The sequence below is a fragment of the Lepisma saccharinum genome, chromosome 6 (genome assembly GCF_977018435.1).
Source record: "Lepisma saccharinum chromosome 6, izLepSacc3.1, whole genome shotgun sequence".
In the NCBI taxonomy this organism is placed as follows: Eukaryota; Metazoa; Arthropoda; class Insecta; order Zygentoma; family Lepismatidae; genus Lepisma; species Lepisma saccharinum.
This window is the reverse complement of record NC_139234.1, coordinates 19,551,947-19,572,358: the sequence shown is the minus strand read 5'-3', so window position 1 is coordinate 19,572,358 and position 20,412 is coordinate 19,551,947. Positions and strand designations below refer to the sequence as shown.

The following is a 20,412-nucleotide window of genomic DNA, read 5'->3' as shown; positions in this document are numbered from 1 at the left end:
TGATGAATAAATGAAAACTGTGTGTTTTATTTAACAATTCCCAGTACTTTTTTGACAGAATGCAAAATGTAATTTGGCATCGCATTTTTTTAGAGTTTTGCTGTGGCAGAGACATCCTTTTGTTCTTAATAGCATTCCAATAGGGTAAGAGGTCTCTTTATTTATTTTATAGTCTGATGTTTTACTTAAGAATATAACACCATTAAGCCTTGTTTCCATGACATGAAAAACACAATGTGCTGACCAAGACAGAAATTTATTTTATAATAAAACATAAACTAAACGTAACGTTTCAACCTTCTAGCAAGGTCTTCTTCAGACTCTGTGCCATGTACAAATGAAACAAGGTACAAAACAGGATGATATATATACACAAAAATGACTCCCCTCCAGACAGGAGACTATTAGAAAGTTGCTTTCCTGGAACATTCCAGTGGGTGGCCTTCCCTTGTCAACTGTACTTTCACCTGACAGGCGATTTAGCTAAACATTTCCGTTCATCTGTAAGGTGGTTGGACTCTTTTATCTCACGCTCTTTTTCCTTTCTTTCTTCATTCTTCTTCCTTCTTCTCTCCTCTTTCTTTCTTGTCCTTTCCACTCTTTCTAACACCTTCTATCTCTCTTAAGTCGTACATCATCCCTATGTTGTTTCAACCTGTCTTTCGGCCTCTTTTTTGTTTCTCCTATTTACACACACTGATATTCTTTGCATTGCACTTCATAGATAATCCCTTCCTCTTTTCTGTTTTCGTTTTTCTTGTTTGCATTCTTCTCTATTCTTAAGATGTTCTCCCTCCCTTCCTGCAAGTTTTAATGCCCACTTTCCTAAGCGCTTTGCATATCTTTTCTGTGGTCTTCCCCATACTTTTTTTATTCCAAACCACCTCTCTTCTTCTTTTTATTTTTTCTCTTCCTCTTCTCCCCTGCCACTTTTCTTCTTCTGTTTATGTCCAGTCTATCCTCCTCCTTGTAGCCATTCTTTTCCAGCTGTTTCCATAGGCTTATTTATTTTGCCTTCTTTTTCACCATGCATGTTTTCTTGATTCTGTCCTCCATATTCTTTATACATGGTACAGAGTCTGAAGAAGACCTTGCTAGAAGGTTGAAATGTTATGTTTAGTTTATGTTTTATTATAAAATAAATTTCTGCCTTGGTCAGCATATTGAGTTTAAGAATATATTGATTTTCAATATCCCGTTTCTGCATAATGACGAGAGGGAGCCATTCGAAGGGATCGGCATCTGCCGTGACAGCCTAGAGTGGCAAAATGACTAGCGCCAGGCCTGATTTAAGGATCTAAAAAAATGGGATTTTTGCACCGGATGAAATTAAATATGTATTACGTGCAAATGTTTTCCTGTTGTTTATGTAACTACCCAACATGTACCTGAAATTTGTGTACTATTTAAGGTACTTAATTATTTTTTCTCTCTCTAAGTTACCAGATGACTTGAGCATCACATGGAACTCTAGATTAAGAAAGACAGCCGGCTACTGTTACAACAAGAAAGTGAAGAAGCCTTCAGGCGAAGAGTGCAATGTAGCACGGTTAGAGCTCTCATCAAAAGTAAGCACAATATTAATTACAAATGTTGTTTCTACATTTTTAAAACATTAACAGGTTTGGTTATCTTAGACCAGTAATTTTGATTTTGCCTTCCAAAATAAATATTGTAAAGTTGAAAATGAATAGAGTAATTTTAGACCTTAACAGTCCATATTTACCCAAAATGTCAGCCTCCAAACTAAATCTGGCATCTTATAATTGTTAATATAATCCTTACCATTACACCTAGAAACTTGGAACCAATGGCAATCAAGAGAGAAATCTTTATAAAATCTGACAATGGCAATGGATTTAATCTTTTCTTCACCGTTTGTGTTTTAGAAGTATAAATGTTTAACTCCAGTAATGCATTTCGCCACATGACGCTCTGTCACTCGATCAAAAACAAGATTGTTAATTCACTCTAATAAACTGTTGATTCATTTTTCCGCACAGTTTTTTTTTAGCGATCGATTTTGCCACCTGTCTAGTGGTTTCATCAGGCATGAACTATAGCAGGGTGACTACTCACCGGGAATTCCTTGGATTCCAGGAATTATGCGTGAATTATTGGCTCCGGGAATTATGAGTGAATTCTACTAGAATTTTTCTCCGTAGACGTGAAAAATTGCAACTTTTTCTAATCCAAATCCTATTCACATTTTATGCAAATAAAAATTATTTTCGTAAAATTTTCTTGCTCGCTTCGCTCTCAATTCCTGCTTTTCTTAGTCTTATCAAGTTTATAACCATAGCTAGGAGGCGGTGGGAGTCGGCCTTGGGCACCGAACTATCTAAATGAAAAATGTTGTAAAATTGATTGATTAATTTATGGTTTTAAGTCCACTTTATGCACAGAAAGGCTAATCAGGACTGGACCTACAGTTTGAAGTGGGATCCGAACTACTGTGCCATGTGGAAAAAAAAATAATTGAAATAGTTTGTTCAAACACAAATGCTTTAGCACCAACTTCTACCCCCTTTTTGCATAATTTACGATATAATAACGTCTTTGATACTACTACTAATATTAACAATGTTGGTCCCTGCGGGTTCGAATCCTGGCTTGGGCTTGGATGTTTGTGACTGTCAATTCATCAATTTCATCATATCACTCATCCCCCATCTTCGCAAATTAGCCAAACATGGCACAAGAAGCAAAGTAAAATAAAACAAATCAATAATAATAATAATAATGTTATAATAATATTATTATTAGCATTATTATTATTATTATTAGTACGTTTATCCTGGCAGTTTCTCCCCGCCCGCTCAGACAAAAATTCGTGGTTGAGCCTGTGATTGTAAATAGAAACTCAGCACCTTAAATTAAATATTTTAATTATATTACGTATACCGTTTAATTGAATTATAATTTTTGGATGTTGGAATGACATGGACCCTTTATATTATTAAGATATTTGTGTGTGGATGTTGAGAGGCGGTAATACGTAAGGTTGAAATAGAGAATACACCTGCTTGAATTTTTGGAAAGTGCGCCTTGAAAACCGGGAATTATACTTGAATTGTATCATGGTCCTAGAGTAGCCACCCTGTATAGTACAGTAGGTCACTAACAAAAACTGCATGGAAAAAAGAACTGTAAGTTTATTAGAGTGAATTACCTCTCTCCAAGTAATCGCCAAACTAATACATATCTTCAGATGCAATGTTCAAGATTTGTTATTTAAAATGAAGAAGAAAACACGTATCCTTGCAAGTGGTTTGCAAGAGATTGAACTATCTTTCATAGTATATTCCAGCCGAGTGGCTAAGCGTGTTGAATGGCCAACTTCCAATCTCACAACTGGAGTTTCTCATGTGTGACCCACATTCAAGCCTCATCTTGGAAATGGGTGTTCTTTGTGAGTGTCCGTTCATCATTTGATTTTCATCTACTCATCACTCATCCCCATAATTCTGATTAGCCAAAAGTGGCAGAAAAGTGATGCTAAATAACAAGAAATACAATTCATACTATGTAAATGAGAGACGTGGTAATAGATAATTAAGGTACTCACGTTTTCTGCGAAGCCCTGCACCCCTACAACATCCAAACAGCACACAAACCAACCTCCAAAATAGCTGACCAACTAAACAAACATAAACGGTACTTCCTCTCCCCTTTCAACAATCCAGGCGTCTATGATGCTGAAAGCAAGTGCAAGGCTCATTACATCGGCTGATCCATCAGCCCATCAGTGAGAGAATTCAGCAGCACCTATCAAATGCAAAAACTGCCCAACCCACCACCGGACTTGCCAAGCATATCAAACTCCACAACCATAAAATTTGAGAAAGTGCATGTCAAATACAAAGCACACACTCTCATAGACACAAAAATCAAAGAAACACACGCCATCATGCACTACAACCATGAACTGAACATAGATAGTGGTCAGGCACACAACGCCTGGCTTCCGTTGCTGCAGCAATTAACACTGGTGAACAGCAGATGACATATACGCAGACATACAGGCGACAGCAGCACACCTAGGAAAAAACAACAGAAACGCGCCAAGCAACAACACAACGAATTGCAACAAGGATGGTGGCAGTGGCTACCGAAATTAATAGAAAATAATGTAAAACAGCTTCGCGGAAAACGTGAGTACCTTAATTAAGAAATACAAGTAACCATACCACATTCTGTCAACTGGACTGGGCAAATCTGCTACTTACTTATTACATCAAAAAAGACTTGCTTTCAGTTAATTGCATCTCTGATAATAAGTAAGTCTCTCTTTTCCTGCAACCTTTCCATTGTCTTTATTTCAGGTTATAGACAACCCTGGTCGATTGCGTGACACTTTAATACATGAACTGTGCCATGCAGCTACTTGGATAATTAATGGAGAGAAAGGAGGACATGGAACGTTGTGGAAAAATTGGTATTTCTTTTTTAATATAATTTTGTATTTTTCAAGGAGATAGGAATAGACATACTTTTATTTTGTTCCCTGTATTCCAGTAATTTTTAGCAATCATTATTTAAAGAAGATTCAATTAACCCACCTAACCAGTGGTCATGTATAAAGAAGGTTCTGGGTAAACCCTATACGTTATTGTTTAGTTTAGCTTTCACTGATATCTAGAGCCACATATTCATGGTGAATAAATTATCATGATTTTGGTACCAAAACTGGGTGCATTTTGGGATCAAAAGTGTTGTTAAAAATGGCATTTCGGTGTTAAAATGGTGAATATAACTGTACGTTTGATTTAAAAACCATATGTATCACACAAAATAAACTTTTCCCTTCTAATAGCACATTTATGTAGCCGTCATGTTATTAAGTTTATTCCTGAGTAAAGGAGAAAGGAGTATCTTTTTGTTTCTCCAATATTTGCACCAAAATGAATTAATTTTCCATGATTTGCACAACTCTCAGGATAATTCAGGCTTCAGAAAGTGTTGCATCAGTAAATCAACTCTACATTTTGTGTTTAAGGGTTTATTTTGCAGTTCATCACGCATCATTTTGTGACAAAACATGGTAGAAAAATGAGGCTCAAAATGAAGCTCACACCTTGCAAAAGCATGAGAAATTACCATTACAGTGTTATTTCACATTTTGTGTTTCGTTAAGAACAAAATATGCATGCCTCTAAAGCCCATACGATCAAAGAGCACATCCACTCCAAATGTGGGAGTTTCCATGTGCAAAAAGTGGTGTTGCCACACACTTGATTTTTGCTCAGTCGTAAATGACACCTTCTGCTGTCAAAAATCAACCTGCACTCTTAGTTCAGGGAGAGACCCATTCTTTTGCTACCCTGTGGCAACCGTTACGCTTAACCATGCCTTGGCCTTGTTGGCCCGTTTCAAACATTTTTTCTGTCAGGCATAAGTTTGGCAAAGCAGAGTACCACAAGAATTTTCCTTCACTATGGGAACTGAACCAAGCTGATTGGTTCAAGGTTTCATGTGACGCTGCCTGCCTTTTGCCGGAAAGGACAAAAATAGAATTTCAAGTTTGTTCTTTGATTGCTTGGGCTTTACTGGTATCAGATGATACCTTCCAGGTATCTTGTAGATCTGCAAGAATTCCACACAACACTTTCATGTAGTCTCTGCATCCTGGAAAATGCATAATTTTCATTATTTTAGCAACAACATTGCTTGGAGTAATAAGTTTTACGATTAAATGGTTATCTCATGTGAAATTATAAACATTTTAAAGTAAAACTCTGGTGGATTGCCATCATTTAGTTCAGTGGGAAACGTATATTAAAATTTATCCATATACTGAATTACTTCGTTACAATTTTCAAGTATCAGTATTGGTGAGGATCAGTTGAAGGTGATGTTGACTCAGCCCAGGTTTATATGCAATAATTGATACAAATAGTTAATAAGGGAAAATTAATGTGTGTAATAGGAACATCTCTTTATTATCTGGTGCCTGTACAAAAAGAAGGCATCGAGAAACACTGTAGTAAATATTTTTTCGTTATTTTCACAGCCTTCTGCAGATCCTAATAGTTAGTATGAAATATCCTCTGCTTGTCTATAGAGATGAAAGATGAGCAGTCCACTCTCAAGAAAAGTAGGGATTGGAAAGATTAGTACCTATTGGTATTGGTCAATGTAGACATATTGTAAAAACTACCCACAATTTTACCACTGCAATATGTCCATAAATAGCCTGTATTTTAGTGCAAAATTGTGCCAATTTGTTATTTTTTACATTCACATGCTCTGCTTATGTAAAGTAAATGTGAATGTTAATGTTCTTCAAGGAGCATTTGCAATTTTATATCAGACCAGTAGAATATAAGTGTTCATATAATAAATAAATTATATTTATGTATGACAAATATGTTAGTGTTACAAAGGAATATTGTTTCTAAATTTATAGTCCATGTCTTAACCTCAGGTTATTAAAAGCAAATTATTTTGTAGGGCTAAAAAGGCAATGAGGCATTATCCGGAACTTCCACCAATAACAGTGCGTCATGGATATAGCATTGCGACAAAGTACACATACAGATGTACTAATTGTGCCTACAGGTAAGTTACCGAAATTTAACTTACAGACATCTTTTTCCTTGTGTATGTTTACACATTAAATGGGCATAATGAATTGTTGGGTTCAAGATATAGTTACACATTATCATTTCAATGTTTGACCCTATCTAAAGCATTTACATTTGTCGAAAAGGTTGTCATTATTACAAAATTTCCTTTTCTGCCACATAAAATACTATTCATGTTGAGGGGAATAAACAACGCGGTTGATAATATAAGACGTAAGCGAGTTACTAAAGATATTCCCACAAAACTTACTTGTAAATGTTCTATTAATTTCAGTGGCCTCTGCCACCATCCACTTGGGAACTCGATGCTTTACTGTTAGGTTGACTTCCGGTTCCTGTTGTTGTTTCCTCGACTACAGCTAGGGCTGCTAGTGTAGCCATTTCGTCTGCTGCATGCGATGGGTTTGAGCTGTTGTAATAGCGGGAGCCAAACATGATGAGCCTGACCGCTGTCGATATTCAGCTCATACAGAAAGTGCATAATCGCATGCGTCTCCTTGATTTTGGTGTCGATTAGGGTGTGTGGTATATCCCTAACTGAAACTTTTTGGATCCTGTGTTTGTTGAACTGAGCTGCCTTGCTAGTCCAGTAGTGGTTTGAGATTTTTTTGTGTCTGCTAAGTGCTGTTGTATATGCTCATTGACAGATCTGATTGATCTGCCAATGTAGTGTGAGTTGCACTCACACTGGGCATCATATACACCTGGGTTGTCTAGTGGGGAAAGGAATGATCTCTTGTGTTTTCTTAGTGCACTGGCTATCTTGTTCATTGGTTTGTGTGCGAGTTTTATGTCATATTGTTTCAAGGTCTTGGCTAGGCAGTTGGATGTAGTCTGGTGGTAAGGAAAGGCAATCCATTTGGCTTTATCACTGCTGGCTGGGTGGAGTAATGAACCAATGAACAAAATAGCCAGTGCCCTAAGCAAACACGAGAGATCATTCCTTTCCCCACTAGACAACCCAGGTGTATATGACACCCAGTGTACAGATCTGTCAATGAGCGTATAGAACAGCACTTAGCAGACGCAAAAAAAAAATCCCAACCCACTACCGGACTAGCAAGGCACCTCAAGTTCAACAAACACAAGATCCAAAAAGTTTAAGTTAGGCATACATCACACACCCTAATTGACACCAAAATCAAAGAGATGCATGCAATTATGCACTTTCCGCACGAGCTGAATATCGACAGCGGTCAGGCTCATCATGTTTGGCTCCCACTATTACAACAGCTCAAACCCATCACACACAGCAGACGAAATGGCGACACCAGCGCCCCTAGCGGTAGTCGAGGAAACAACAACAGGAACCGGACGTCAACCTAACAGTAAAGCATCGAGTTCCCAAGTGGATGGTGGCAGAGGCCACTGAAATTAATAGAACATTTACAAGTAAGTTTTGTGGGAATATCTTTAGTAACTCGCTTACGTCTTATAAAATACTATTGTTGCTCTGTGTTTAAATTTTCTCCAGTATCTTCTCTATTGCCTTTCGTGACTTCTCTATTTTACTCTCCTTGAATCTATTCTTCCATATAAGACATTCATTTGTGCTCTCTTGTCAGTACAGCATCTGCCTACCAGTGTGATTATTTTTATTTTCATGTATAGATAATACAGAGGGTGTTCAGCGTATATGTGACCAAATTGTACTTTCCAAATAGTTACAAAGATCCGTGGCACCAGGTGCGACAGTGCTGGATGTGTCTCCCCTGGTTCCGAACAATGGCCCGGCAACGTAGTTTCCATTGCAGAAGGCTCCGTTGGAGAACTACGAGGGGGATCTTGTTCCATTCCTCTTGTACAGATTTCCAGAGTCCATTCACAGTTGTGACACATCTTTTGCCCAAACCCTTTTTAAGCAGTCCAAATCCACAAAAGTCCATTGGACTTGCATCTGGAGACTTCACAGGTATATCGTTGAAAGGTATGGCCTGTATTCCAGTAGCCTCCTTCATATCCTGGTAGAATGCGAGGGTGTGTGATGTCTTGCATTCCCGTCTGTAGGCATCGGTAAGGTGATGACCGCAAGCCTTGAACACCTTTCCAAGATTCAGTTGTTGGCACAAGGTGTGGTTATCAGTTCCCAAAGACACATTTAGGCGATTTGCCATCTGTCTTTGGGTCGGGGGATTCTCTTGCATGGCCATTCTACGAAGTTTCGCCTGCGTACCGGTGGTGGCTTGTGTGCACGGTCGTGTTCTCACGGCCATGGAATCCTTATACTTGCCGATCACATTCTTGATTAAAATCAAACCAACGTCACAACCCTTGCTCTTACACTTCCTGATCATTGACACACTGAACTTTGCATCATAAAGGGCAACTTTGCATCTCCCAAAAGCAACTCAGTTTTGGTGGCATTTTGGCCAAGCGAGAATACACAAACACTTGGAAAAGTTTTACAACGTACTCCTCCCAAAAGTGGCTCAGTTTGGGTGGGATTTTTGGCCCAGCAAGAAAACACAACCACTCTCTAACAGCTCACACACTACACTGACAATCGTGCCCGACCAAGGTCGGCTGAGTTCATTCTGTGCATGGGGGGGAAGAAATCGCGTTTGGTCAAACATACACTGAACAGCCTTCTGTACATGTCACTACATATTTGTATGTGATAGTTATTCAAGAGTTTACATTTTCTGTGAAACGCATTGCTTAATTTTGTTTACTATGCTGCTGATATTTTTACAATGCAAAACTATACCATGGCCTCTTCTTGTGTCATTCCATTCCTCAGAAAATGTATCATAATACTTCCAGTAATCTTTGAGACAAGATTTTCCATTGCTAATTCACTATGTAGAGATTTCAGCAAAAAAATGCAGCCTTAACCAGGGTCTCTAGCATATCATGCCATTGCTCTACTACTGAACTACCAACTTCACCTGATTTTTTCCTGCTGCTCTTGTACCCGTGTGGAATCGTCTCTGCTACTGCTACCGCAACATGATCTGTTGCCTTGGAAACACTGTAGACGTCGACATTGCCTGGTTCCTCCCAACGTAGAGATGTAAATTCCTTAGCTGTCATTGGCTAACAATTTCTTGACAGTGCTGGTCCTTGACTTTCTGCCTTGCCCCAATGTCTTCTCTGTCTCATCTATCCATCTCATTGTGGGTCAACCTCTTCTTCATCTGCCTTGATCATAAAATTATGTCATGTTTTGGACCATATATTTTCTGTATTATTTTCCTTTCCTAGGTAACAGCAGTACTAATATTCTCTCTGGTAGTGTCCAGTTTACTCCTGATCCCACTACAATAAAATGTTATAATTTTTTTCCATGTTTTGTATTTTTTGGCACTACAATTTTTTTAGCGTCTGTTTTCTCTACAAATTTACATTTTTGTACTGACATGCTTCCAAAAAACAAGCAATAACTTTACAAGTTTTAGAAGGACGTTGAAATAAAAATTCATAGTGATTGAACAGACTACAGGTATTGGCCATAGCATTTCATCAATACTAAAGTCGTTTTCACGTTCAGAAGACACAACAGCGCTTATGGAGAAACCGCACAGTGTTGCCAATACAGCACTAGCTTATGTCGCCGGGAAATGATGAGCTTCCTTCACAATGAAGTGTTACATATTTTGTATATATAATGATAATTATATGTAATTATTAATATTAATATGATACTGGGAACATTACAGTTCACAAGTAAGGGGAACCTGGCACATGGGTTAGATTCAAGTTGCAACCCAAACAAACAAATGAGTTATGGCACGCTTGAACTGATAAGACGTAAATGACACAAGCAAGGCATGTCATATTTCTATCTTGAAGCCCCATATCTTGTCACGTGTTGGAAAGCCTTTCAAGGGTTAATATGGTTTCTATGAATTTATGTGTACATTGGAAACTGAAAGGTGATCTTCATTTCAGTATTAATGTTGACAGTAATATAAACAAAAATAATGTGTATTTGCGACAGCACTAATGTTGCTCTCAACAACAGCATTGGAAATAATTGTCAGTTATTAAATTTAAGTAGTTGCAATTCTATTATAACAAACTGCATGGAGTTAATATTTTTACTGAATGGAAATAAAATAACTCGAAAACGTGGCGGTGATTAGCCGGAATGCTGCGGTGAGTCAGCTCAAAATGGCCAGACAACGTCTCCTTACTTCGCACACGGTTCGGGTTAAAAAGAAACTCCAAATGCATGGAAGTAATATTTTGGGAACCTTTGAGTGGTTATAAAAAATAATTTCATTATTTTCTCCACAACTTTGTCGCTGGAAGTTTTTACTTGGAATTACAGAACAAAAAATGGCCAGCGATGACATTTTCTTCTGCACAAATACAAAAAATCTCCACATACTTTATTTTAATATTTTTTAATGCGAATATGCTTTAAAGTATTGATAAATTCTGAGCACCACCATCACCTATGACAATTGAAAAACAGTCAATTTTTTTCATAATGAATGCTTCAATTTTACGGCATGTTTCAACGTTAGGAATGAAAACAATGTAAAAATTTTGTTTTCACAGAAAATTTGACTTTTTAATTTATCTAGAAATATGTAAGCAAGTTACCAGTTTTTTGTGTCCACCATCGTATTCTCTACAAAATTTCCTGCAAAACTGCAGGTACCGATTTTACGTAAGCTAAATTTGTAAATCGAGAAATTTCACAACAGCGTGATATGATCCTCCCGAACCATATCAAAGATTCGGTCATATTTAATATTATTCTTAATTATTTTACTTTTTATATTCACTATAAAAACATTATGAAAGATGAGATATTTAATAGTTGAACTAATGACCTAATTCTGTCATTCGAGAAGTTTAGAATTTGTTATTTGCAAGCTTCTTGAAAGCAAAATCTTTCATTGTTGACAATTAGTCAAAAATATGTGTTCTCAGTTTTAGAATCAAACTATTATGAAAGCCATAAGAGCTAAATTTCAGTTGGAGTTATTAATAATATAAGCCTTATAGACATTGGGAAGAAGTTTTTAAGAATGTGACAACTTTATAGTAGAGAATATTATAGAAACTTTAAGGATCATAATTGTTGTTTTAGACATAGAAAAATGAACCTTATGGAACATACTGTTTAATCTTTAGAATATTGCCATTATACACAAATTAGTTCTGCATATCACAGCTGTAGCTAGGTTTATCTTTTGTGTCACGGGAGGCGCTCTGCTTGACATGCGGGGGTATAAATACAGCTTCGGAACCTAATTCCGGGGCATTTTCATCACCGACTCCGATGGATTAACATCTTAAATACTCAGCTCCCTTTATGGGAGGGTTCAAGAACTCAGTCTTCGTTTCCAAATTAGCTTAGAGACATAGTTTTGGTTTGAGTTGCTGTTTTAAGTCCACTTTATGCACAGTAAGGCTAATCGGGACTGGACCTACAGTTTAAAGTGGGATCCGGACCACTTGTGCCTCCACCGGGTATCGAACCCGGGACTCCTTGATTACAAGGCAATGACGCTACCACTGCGCCATGGGGGAGGCCCTTAGAGACATAGTTATTCTGTCGTATGGGTAGGTTCGCCCTGTGGACATGCTAACATGTCACCATACGAAAGAATAAGTTCATTTCAACTTTATTTTGAAGTTTTCTGAAATTTTAAATAAAATCTTCACAAAATAATGTTAAATTAAATTTCGACTCAGAACTTACTGTTATTCTGACGCATGGGTAGGTTCGCCCTGTGGACATGCTAACATGTCACCATGCGTGAGAATAAGTTAATTTACGATTTCTTTCAACTTTGTGATAATTCAGTTTGATTTCTTCGAAACATATACGTAATATATTTTCAATTTTTGCATAAAGCAACAGGACTTAATGTTATTCTGCCGTATGAGTAGGTTCCCCCCTGTGGGCATGCTAACATGCCATCATACGGAAGAATAAGTTCAGATTATTTCGTCTCCATGATTATTATTTATTGATCAAGTTATTCATTATTGATATCTGGCATGGTTAGGTTTCGCCCTGTGAACATGCTAACATGTTGCCATACCCGATATCAAGTCGATGTCTCTAATATTTTACGAATTATAGCCGTTTGTATTTCTGCATATATCTTGAAGCCAGACCATAATGTCCAATTTATATTAAGATCGGAGTCAATACTTAAAACCTTCGCCAGTCACGTCAAAGTCATGCTTCATTATGTCAAGGAGCGTTCATAAAGTTCCAAGCAAGCGCCTGGTCGTCTTTATATAACTGATATGACAGCTTGATCCATATTATGTAAATAAACTGCAAAAGTCGTGTAGATTTAATTATAAGAAGGAAATCTGTTCTGTCCTTTATTTATGGAGATCTGTAACTAAGATGTAAATTTATAAAAGTATCTTGAAAATAAACCATCTTCAGGAAAATAATTGCCCATAAAGAAGCCTACTGAAGACGCAGACCTTTCTTCGGAAACAGATGTTATTCATTTATAAAATCTCCCTTTTCCATAGCCTGTCAAATGATTTAGTACATAACAGTCGAAGCTTATATCCCACGTATTTCTACTACTATACCCGTACCTGAGAGGGGTCAGAGTATCCCATTAGCCCACTGAGTTTTAGCCGAGGTGAAGAAACAGATGACATAGGATATTGAAAGGTGATTGAAGAAATAGGAAGGTAAAGATGAGGATGGACGCTTTGTCTTCGTGATATTTTTAAATGTAATAGCTGCGATTGTATAGTTTTTCGAAGGCGATTTATGCTCGAGGACGCTGACGACAGAGGGTGGCCTAAAGGTTCGAGAGAGGAACCGCCACAAAGCCTAGTTCAGTATGAGAGCAGCCTAAAGTGTCGCGATGGATGTTTCCGCTCACTTTCTTCGTCTCCTTCGAAGTTTAGAGCTGGCGATTGAGCGCAGGTCTCTCCCCAGCCATGCAGCTAAGCAATGATGATTTCAAAGGGATGGTATTTGTTTTATTTTGATTTTGAGCGTTTTCCCTCATCAGTTGTTATGTTTTCCTTCCTAATTTTGCGTAACGCTATGCGTCGCTCTTCATAGTCATTCACTTGTTGATATGTGCTGATGGGAATATTGGCAGCCCTAAAAGGACTCCTCCCTGAAATTGGAGAAACAAGGAAACGTAAGGGAGAGTAGTGGTTGATAGTGAGCGACGGCTCCATTACAAGCGCGCTCGTATTTTCCCATAAGAAAAGCATTGTCCATAAGAGCCCATTGTGTCTTCTGAACGTGAAAACGACTATAGATCGAATTTTTAAGAGCTGCAAAAATGTAAACATAAAACCATGTGGTGAACTCACCCTGTCTCCCCTACACTTTGGGTTTTTAAGGTAAAACCCACTGCAATCACATGGCTACATACATCAAGTTGAATGAACCATTCATGTTCTTCAAGGAACATTTGCAATTTTATGTTTGATATATTTTTCTCTTTGTTGCAGTATTGGTCGCCATTCCAAGTCTTTGGATATTAACAAGAAGGTTTGTGGTTATTGTCGTGGAAGATTTGAATTGCTTGTTAATGGTAAGAGCACAGAAGGTGCAAAGATTCCAAAAACACCCAATAAATTTGCTCTGTTTGTGAAAGACAACTATGGATCTGTGAAGAAATCAAAGGACAAATTATCCCACAAGGAAGTTATGAAGCTTCTCAGTGACCAGTTCATGGCTACAAAGATATAAACTTCTTTTTACACTCTTCAATTGTGTTGTGCACATATTTATTCATAAGCTTATACATGACAAAGAAACCGGCTTTATATTCGAGTGCATATCAACAATAACAAGATATAAGTTTTTTGTAAACTTTGTACTTAAATATTGAACTGCATTACTTATTGTAATGGTGCAGATGTAAATAAACAAAATCAAATTTAATTTCATATGCAAGAAAGGATGTGGAAAACTTGTTTGTTATATAACTTTTAAAACTTACCATGCATAAAGATGTCATTACTGTCAAAACTTGCAAGAGGTTAGTATTGGTTTCTGTACTGTATTTTCTAAGGAATGGGACAGATTAATCATTATCAGTATTATGGTTTTGATTGATTGAATTAAAATGGATCCATCAGCACATATGGCCATTTTCCACCCTTCAATACATGCAGGGAAATATCCCGTTATCTAAAATCTTTAACTCATTTAAAATGGGTTGTAATGGAACCTGCACATGACAAACACAACACATTAAAAAGGTAAGGATATACAAAAAATAAATCATTGTCATCATCTCCCAACAGGGATGGTAAACCATTGGGAAGGTTAAACCTCTGAGAAACATAAAACCGGTAAATACGAGAAGAATATGCAGAACACTTATAACCACATTAAATCAGGGTGGCGACAGACCTGGAAAACCTGGAAAACCGGGAAAAGTCAGGGAATTTGAGGTGTCAAAAAAAGTCAGGGAAATGTCAGGGAATATCGTCTTCATTGACTCCGAACACTCTTTTGACGAAAATTGTTATAACTCGGGCACTATGGGAGCAATCTACTTCGGATAAGTTTTGTTTTGCAGCTAGAACATCAGCGCATGCAACCGTGTACAATTTAGAACACCGGACCGAGGAAGGGGGCTTGGGGGGGCACGTCCCCCGAATTTCAATGGAAAAAACATACAAATCTGTAGTTTGCCCCTCTTCTCCCGCTATTTTGGGGAGAAGACGCAAACTTTAGCATTCTTTTCAAAGAATGGACATTTATCAAGAGAATGAAACATGTTTCATGTTCTTGGGTGCCATACAAGTTGAATAATAAGACAAAATGTGATTTTCTTTTTAACAGAAAATAGGAAATTTGCATTTTTGGAGGAAAATTGTTATAACTCGGGCACAATGGGAGCAATCTACTTCGGATAAGTTTTGTTTTGCAGCTAAAACATCATAGCATGCAGCCGTGTACAATTCAGAACGCCAAACCGAGGAAGGGAGTTTGGGGGGGCACGACCCCCGAATTTCAATGAAAAAACCATAAAAATCTGGAGCTTGCCCCCTCTTCTCCCATTATTTGGGAAGAAGGCGCGAACTTTAGTATTATTTTTAAAGAATGGACATTTCTGAAGAGAATGAAACATGTTTCATGTTCTTGGGTGTCATACAAGTTGAATAACAAGCCAAAATGTGATTTCTTTTCTTTTTTTTTTTTTTTTACGAAAAACAGGTAATTAGCATTTTTGGAGGAAAATTGTTATAACTCGGGCACTATTGGAGCAATCTACTTCGGATAAGTTTTGTTTTTCAGCTAAAACATCATAGCATGCAACCGTGTACAATTAAAATCGCCGAACCGAGGAAGGGGGTTTGGGGGCGTGACCATCGAATTTCAATGAAAAAAAAAACACAAAAATCTGGAGTTTGCCCCCCTCTTCTCTAGCTATTTTCGGAAGAAGGCGCAAACCTTAGTATTCTCTTCAAAGAATGGACGATTACAAAGAGATTGAAACTTGTTTCATGGTCCTGGGTGCCATACAAGTAGAATAATGAGCCAAAATGTGAAACTATTCGGAAATGTGTCATGGATATGTTGCGGAGAGGGGGGGGAGGTTGGTCATCAATATGAATTTACCTAGGCTTGCTCCAGACCTGTGTCAGAGTTTCAACCCAAACAGAAGAGTATGAGGGTCCAAAATGCACATTCATTTCGTAATCTGCACCATGATACCATATGGTTTCATCGGGCCAGAACGACCTTACTCTGATGATACCATATAATATCATCGGGGGAGTAAAGGTTAAGCCTCTAAATATTACGTGGAAAATGCATTGAATTATCATTTTTTTCTTGTCCGTATGGGAGTAGTAAGGAGACGGAACTGTCAACAGATGGAGGGGATGGGAGCGGGTGGCGCCGTCCGATAGTTGTCGGACGTCGTAGTAAGGCATTTTGTTGGGCAAACTGAAGGAACATGGAAACAAATAGGTTCCATTGAAACATACGATTTTTGTCGAATATCGGCACCCGACAAAGTATCTCACTACAACATGTGACAGAAATTGCATGCATGGGACTCTTATGATTTTTGTTCGATGTCTTCGGACTGCAACATCCAAAAAAAATCGTATGCATAAACAAGAAGAGCTTTAGACTGAAAATATGCTGCTGGAATCTTGTTACTCTTCTGGCTCACTTCACCTCATTTAATGTAGCAGTGCTTTCATCCTCCTAACGTATTACTGGTTTCGCACAAGTTAACATACGTTTACAATCACATTAGATATCAAGAACAATCCAACAAAACGGGATATATATTGAATACTATCACGAAAAAGTGAAACATAAATCTGAATTGGTGAACGTTATAAAAATTGGCAAGTGCATGCTCACAACCTCAAATTTACTGCAACACTAGTATTGCAATGAAATTAACACAATTTTCTGTCCTGTCTGTTTAAACTTGTGAGAGATGCTCATTAATCTCTCGCTGAGTAACGTTAATGTCCAATATTATGAAATAAAATATAATAAATACGTAAATATTTTAATATCATATTTACTCGAATCATTCAATGATAAAAGCAAATCACTTTCTTCAAGAATTAAGTTTTTTCTGCCAGCCCTGCTAAATTTTCACTTTCCATCTACTGATTTATACGAGGGTTGGCCAGAAAGTAATTTCCGATTGATTTTTCGCAAACGCCAAAACCGTGAAAAATGTTAATTCCTGCGAAGTTATGTTTAGGAATGTGCAGTGATGTCTGGACACATTTTTCGCCCTTTCTAAATATCGAAATAATGCAAATTTGGCATAAAATGTGAATTGTTGGCGTTTTTAGCAATTTTTTTAAAAAGAAATTTCCTAAAACAACGAAAAATTCCATGAAATCCAACATTCTTGTCTTTTGTAGGCCATGTTTGTGTACATAGAACATGCAAGTTTTCCAACATTTTACTCAAGAGTAAACTATAGAGTTATAAGTACATGGAATAATTTCGACAGCCACATTAAATCATGTATTTCCCACGATTTTTTCAACTTCTATCAAAACCATTTGCATCACAGAGCAAAGTGGCAGGGTTCTAACAGGAGATCGAGTACGTATCTACCGTCACACGGGAGCCACATCTTCAGTATTTGTCACGCGAGATGTGTTTTGAATTACCAATCTAAGTTCGCACCATCAGCATTTGTCGAGCGAGAAATAATGGAGCTCAGTCGTTAGGGCGTCTGACTACCATGCGAGAGACCCGGGGTCGATTCCCTGCGGAAGAGAACCGGGATCTTTTCCACCTATTCAAACTGCTCCGGCGCCCACCCAGCGTCATATCAAGCGGGTACATGGAGGAAACTTTGAGGGATAAAGGTAGCCAGGAGCATGGTGCTGATCACATCACCCCTACCTTCAGCCGTGATCAAGAAAGTGTGGGGCCTTAACTCCACACCCCTATACACCTTCGTGGCAAAGTGCAGGGGAGCACTTTACTTTTACTTTTATTTCCTCAAAAATCTGTTCCAACATATCAAACTGTCACGAAAGTACGTAGACCATGTGATCTACAATTTAAAATAATCGTTTAAAAGCCCAATGGAGTATTAAGTTTCGGTATATTTGGCAGATAAATGTTCTAAAACAAAAACGCGAATTTTGGGAAACGTAATACTGACAAGTCAAAAAAAGATAATACCAATTTTTGGTGCCATAATATATCGGTATCTGTCAGGTGATATTGATTGATTTTAATTTTTTGGGTGCGTCGCCACTTATGGTCATTATGCACCCTTCAGTATATACGGGGAAAATTCCATTAACTAAAATCCTTACTTTAAAATTAAAAAAAGGGGTATGGAAAATATCTTTCCCAAAAGAACTTTCAAGATATCAAACTCTCACGAAGAGGCGTAAGCCATGTGACTTATAATTTGAAACAGTAGTTTAAAAATAACATGAAGGAATAATTTCAGATATTTGCCAGAAAATGCGCTAAAATGAAAATGTGAATTTTGAGAAAAATATCTCGGTATAGTAAAAAATAAAAAATAAGAAAATACACCAATTTGAAAAGAAATAACAAAATATCAAGGTCCCTACCGATTAGGCATAAATAAAACATGAATATCAGTTGTAATTTATTGCATTAGTAACAGTGAGTCTTAACCTAATTTTCGGCATAATCACCAACGTTGTTCTGGCATTTGTCGTAGTATGGCACTACATTTTCTATGCCCATGGTGTATGTGTCTGACAGAAAAGACGAACTATCTCTACCGCACTGTAGCTGTCAAATCCTTGCCCTGCCAGAAACCTCTTCAGTTAAACAAGGAGATGAAAGTTGGTACATTCAAGGCCAGTGCTGTACAGGGAGTGGTCCAAGATCTCTCACGCAAAGGGCCCGTGTGTACTCAGCTGTATGGGGTTGTGCATATTCAATTGGCCTTCCATGAATTGTCTGCACCATCATCTGAGCATGCACGACATCCTGTCTGGACACCTCACACAATTGCTGGTGGCTCTGTGCCAAATTCTGAGAGTGCATTGTAGGCTAGGCTCGGTGGGAGACTGTATGACAGCTGCAATCTTTAACCTAGAACTGTCCTAAAACGGCTGCATTGCAACTGTACCAGATTACTGCTACATGCCACTTCTTCCTGCCTGCATGGGTGTGTGTCTATCTCTGACCACCAGTGCTGCGTATAGGCACCATTGGAGCTTTTTTCAGGATTCCCCTCGTATATGAACTTTCAGAAGCTTTTATTATTAGAGTGTTCCTGTTTTAATGTATGGTTAGCTAAATCAGGTACCTATACAATGCAATTCTATAAATTCCTTGTGTTAAATTTCTAATACGTACATACCCTTTTCGACAGCATTAATGGTATAACTGCATGTTGTCAGTTTCACAGTACTTCACTTGGATATACTGCACTGAAGCAGAAATCCCATTGATAATGTAAGGAAATATGACACTTTATTTTGTTCGATTCAAATGTTTCACTTATATGCAAGAGTTAAGTTGTTTGCTTTACAGAGAAGAGAGCTTTATGCATTGAAAAATGAGTCCGCACTCATGGTTCTTGCAAGCAGAGGGTTCCAAACCTCAGTGGAAATATCAACATATAATACCGAGAATGTACAAGGAGACTGATAAATTACAAATTGTATTTCTTAATCAATCACTCTTCACTCTAATTTCATTTAGTCGTAACTTTAAAAATAATCAAGTATTTTATTTTAAACTTACTGCGTATGACAAAATTCCGTAATCCTTCCTTAGCTTGTGAAGTGTAATAATTTTCCAAATTCACCTCACTATTTTGCAGTTTGAATTCAAATCATAGAGAATAGAGAAATTGAGGCAATTTCATAGAAGATAATATTGGTACCTAACAAATCCATACCTGGATCTGTATGAGTTTATTATTTCCATTTGCAAAAACATCGATTTAGTTTAGTTTGTAATTGTCAGGGAAAAATGTAAATTTTGTCCTGGAAAACCTGGAAAAGTCAGGGAATTTCATTTCTGCTTGTTTGTAGCCACCCTGTAAATGCACAACATATTGGAGGGTCCAGCACCTGCAGCAAGTGACTATGGGTATGTCGAATTCTAAGATGGGTCAAAATTACCTCTTCTCGGCAAGAGGCACACGACTGGGAATGCCATACACCAATGGTGGGCTTGATAATACGAAGCTTGTTCCTTTTTGCATCCAATGAATATGTATAAATAGCCTGCAATTTAGTGCAGAATTCTGCCATTTTGTTATTTTTATGAACATGTAAATCCATGTGCCCAGAATCTAGATGCAGCTTATTTTTTCAAAACAAAACCCATTGTAGTCATCTGGTTCCATAGATTAATGAAGGAGATTGATGTTCTTCAAGAAACATTTCCAACTTTATATCAAATCATTAGAATATTGTT

At 37.6% G+C, this 20,412-nt stretch overlaps 1 protein-coding gene across 3 annotated transcripts in view; it reads left to right on the top strand.

Annotated features, from left to right (window-relative positions):
- The window catches only part of LOC145988609 (uncharacterized), a 71,476-nt gene extending 56,901 nt beyond the window's left edge, over nucleotides 1-14,575 (top strand). For all 3 annotated transcript variants that reach the window (XM_083123608.1, XM_083123610.1, XM_083123609.1), the window contains 4 exons: nucleotides 1,440-1,568; nucleotides 4,326-4,438; nucleotides 6,454-6,561; nucleotides 13,995-14,575. In XM_083123608.1, coding sequence (XP_082979734.1) covers nucleotides 1,440-1,568; nucleotides 4,326-4,438; nucleotides 6,454-6,561; nucleotides 13,995-14,235 — 591 coding nt within the window. In that variant the 3' untranslated portion in view covers nucleotides 14,236-14,575. The remainder of the gene's footprint in view (nucleotides 1-1,439; nucleotides 1,569-4,325; nucleotides 4,439-6,453; nucleotides 6,562-13,994) is intronic.
- The last annotated feature ends 5,837 nt before the right edge of the window (nucleotides 14,576-20,412 follow it).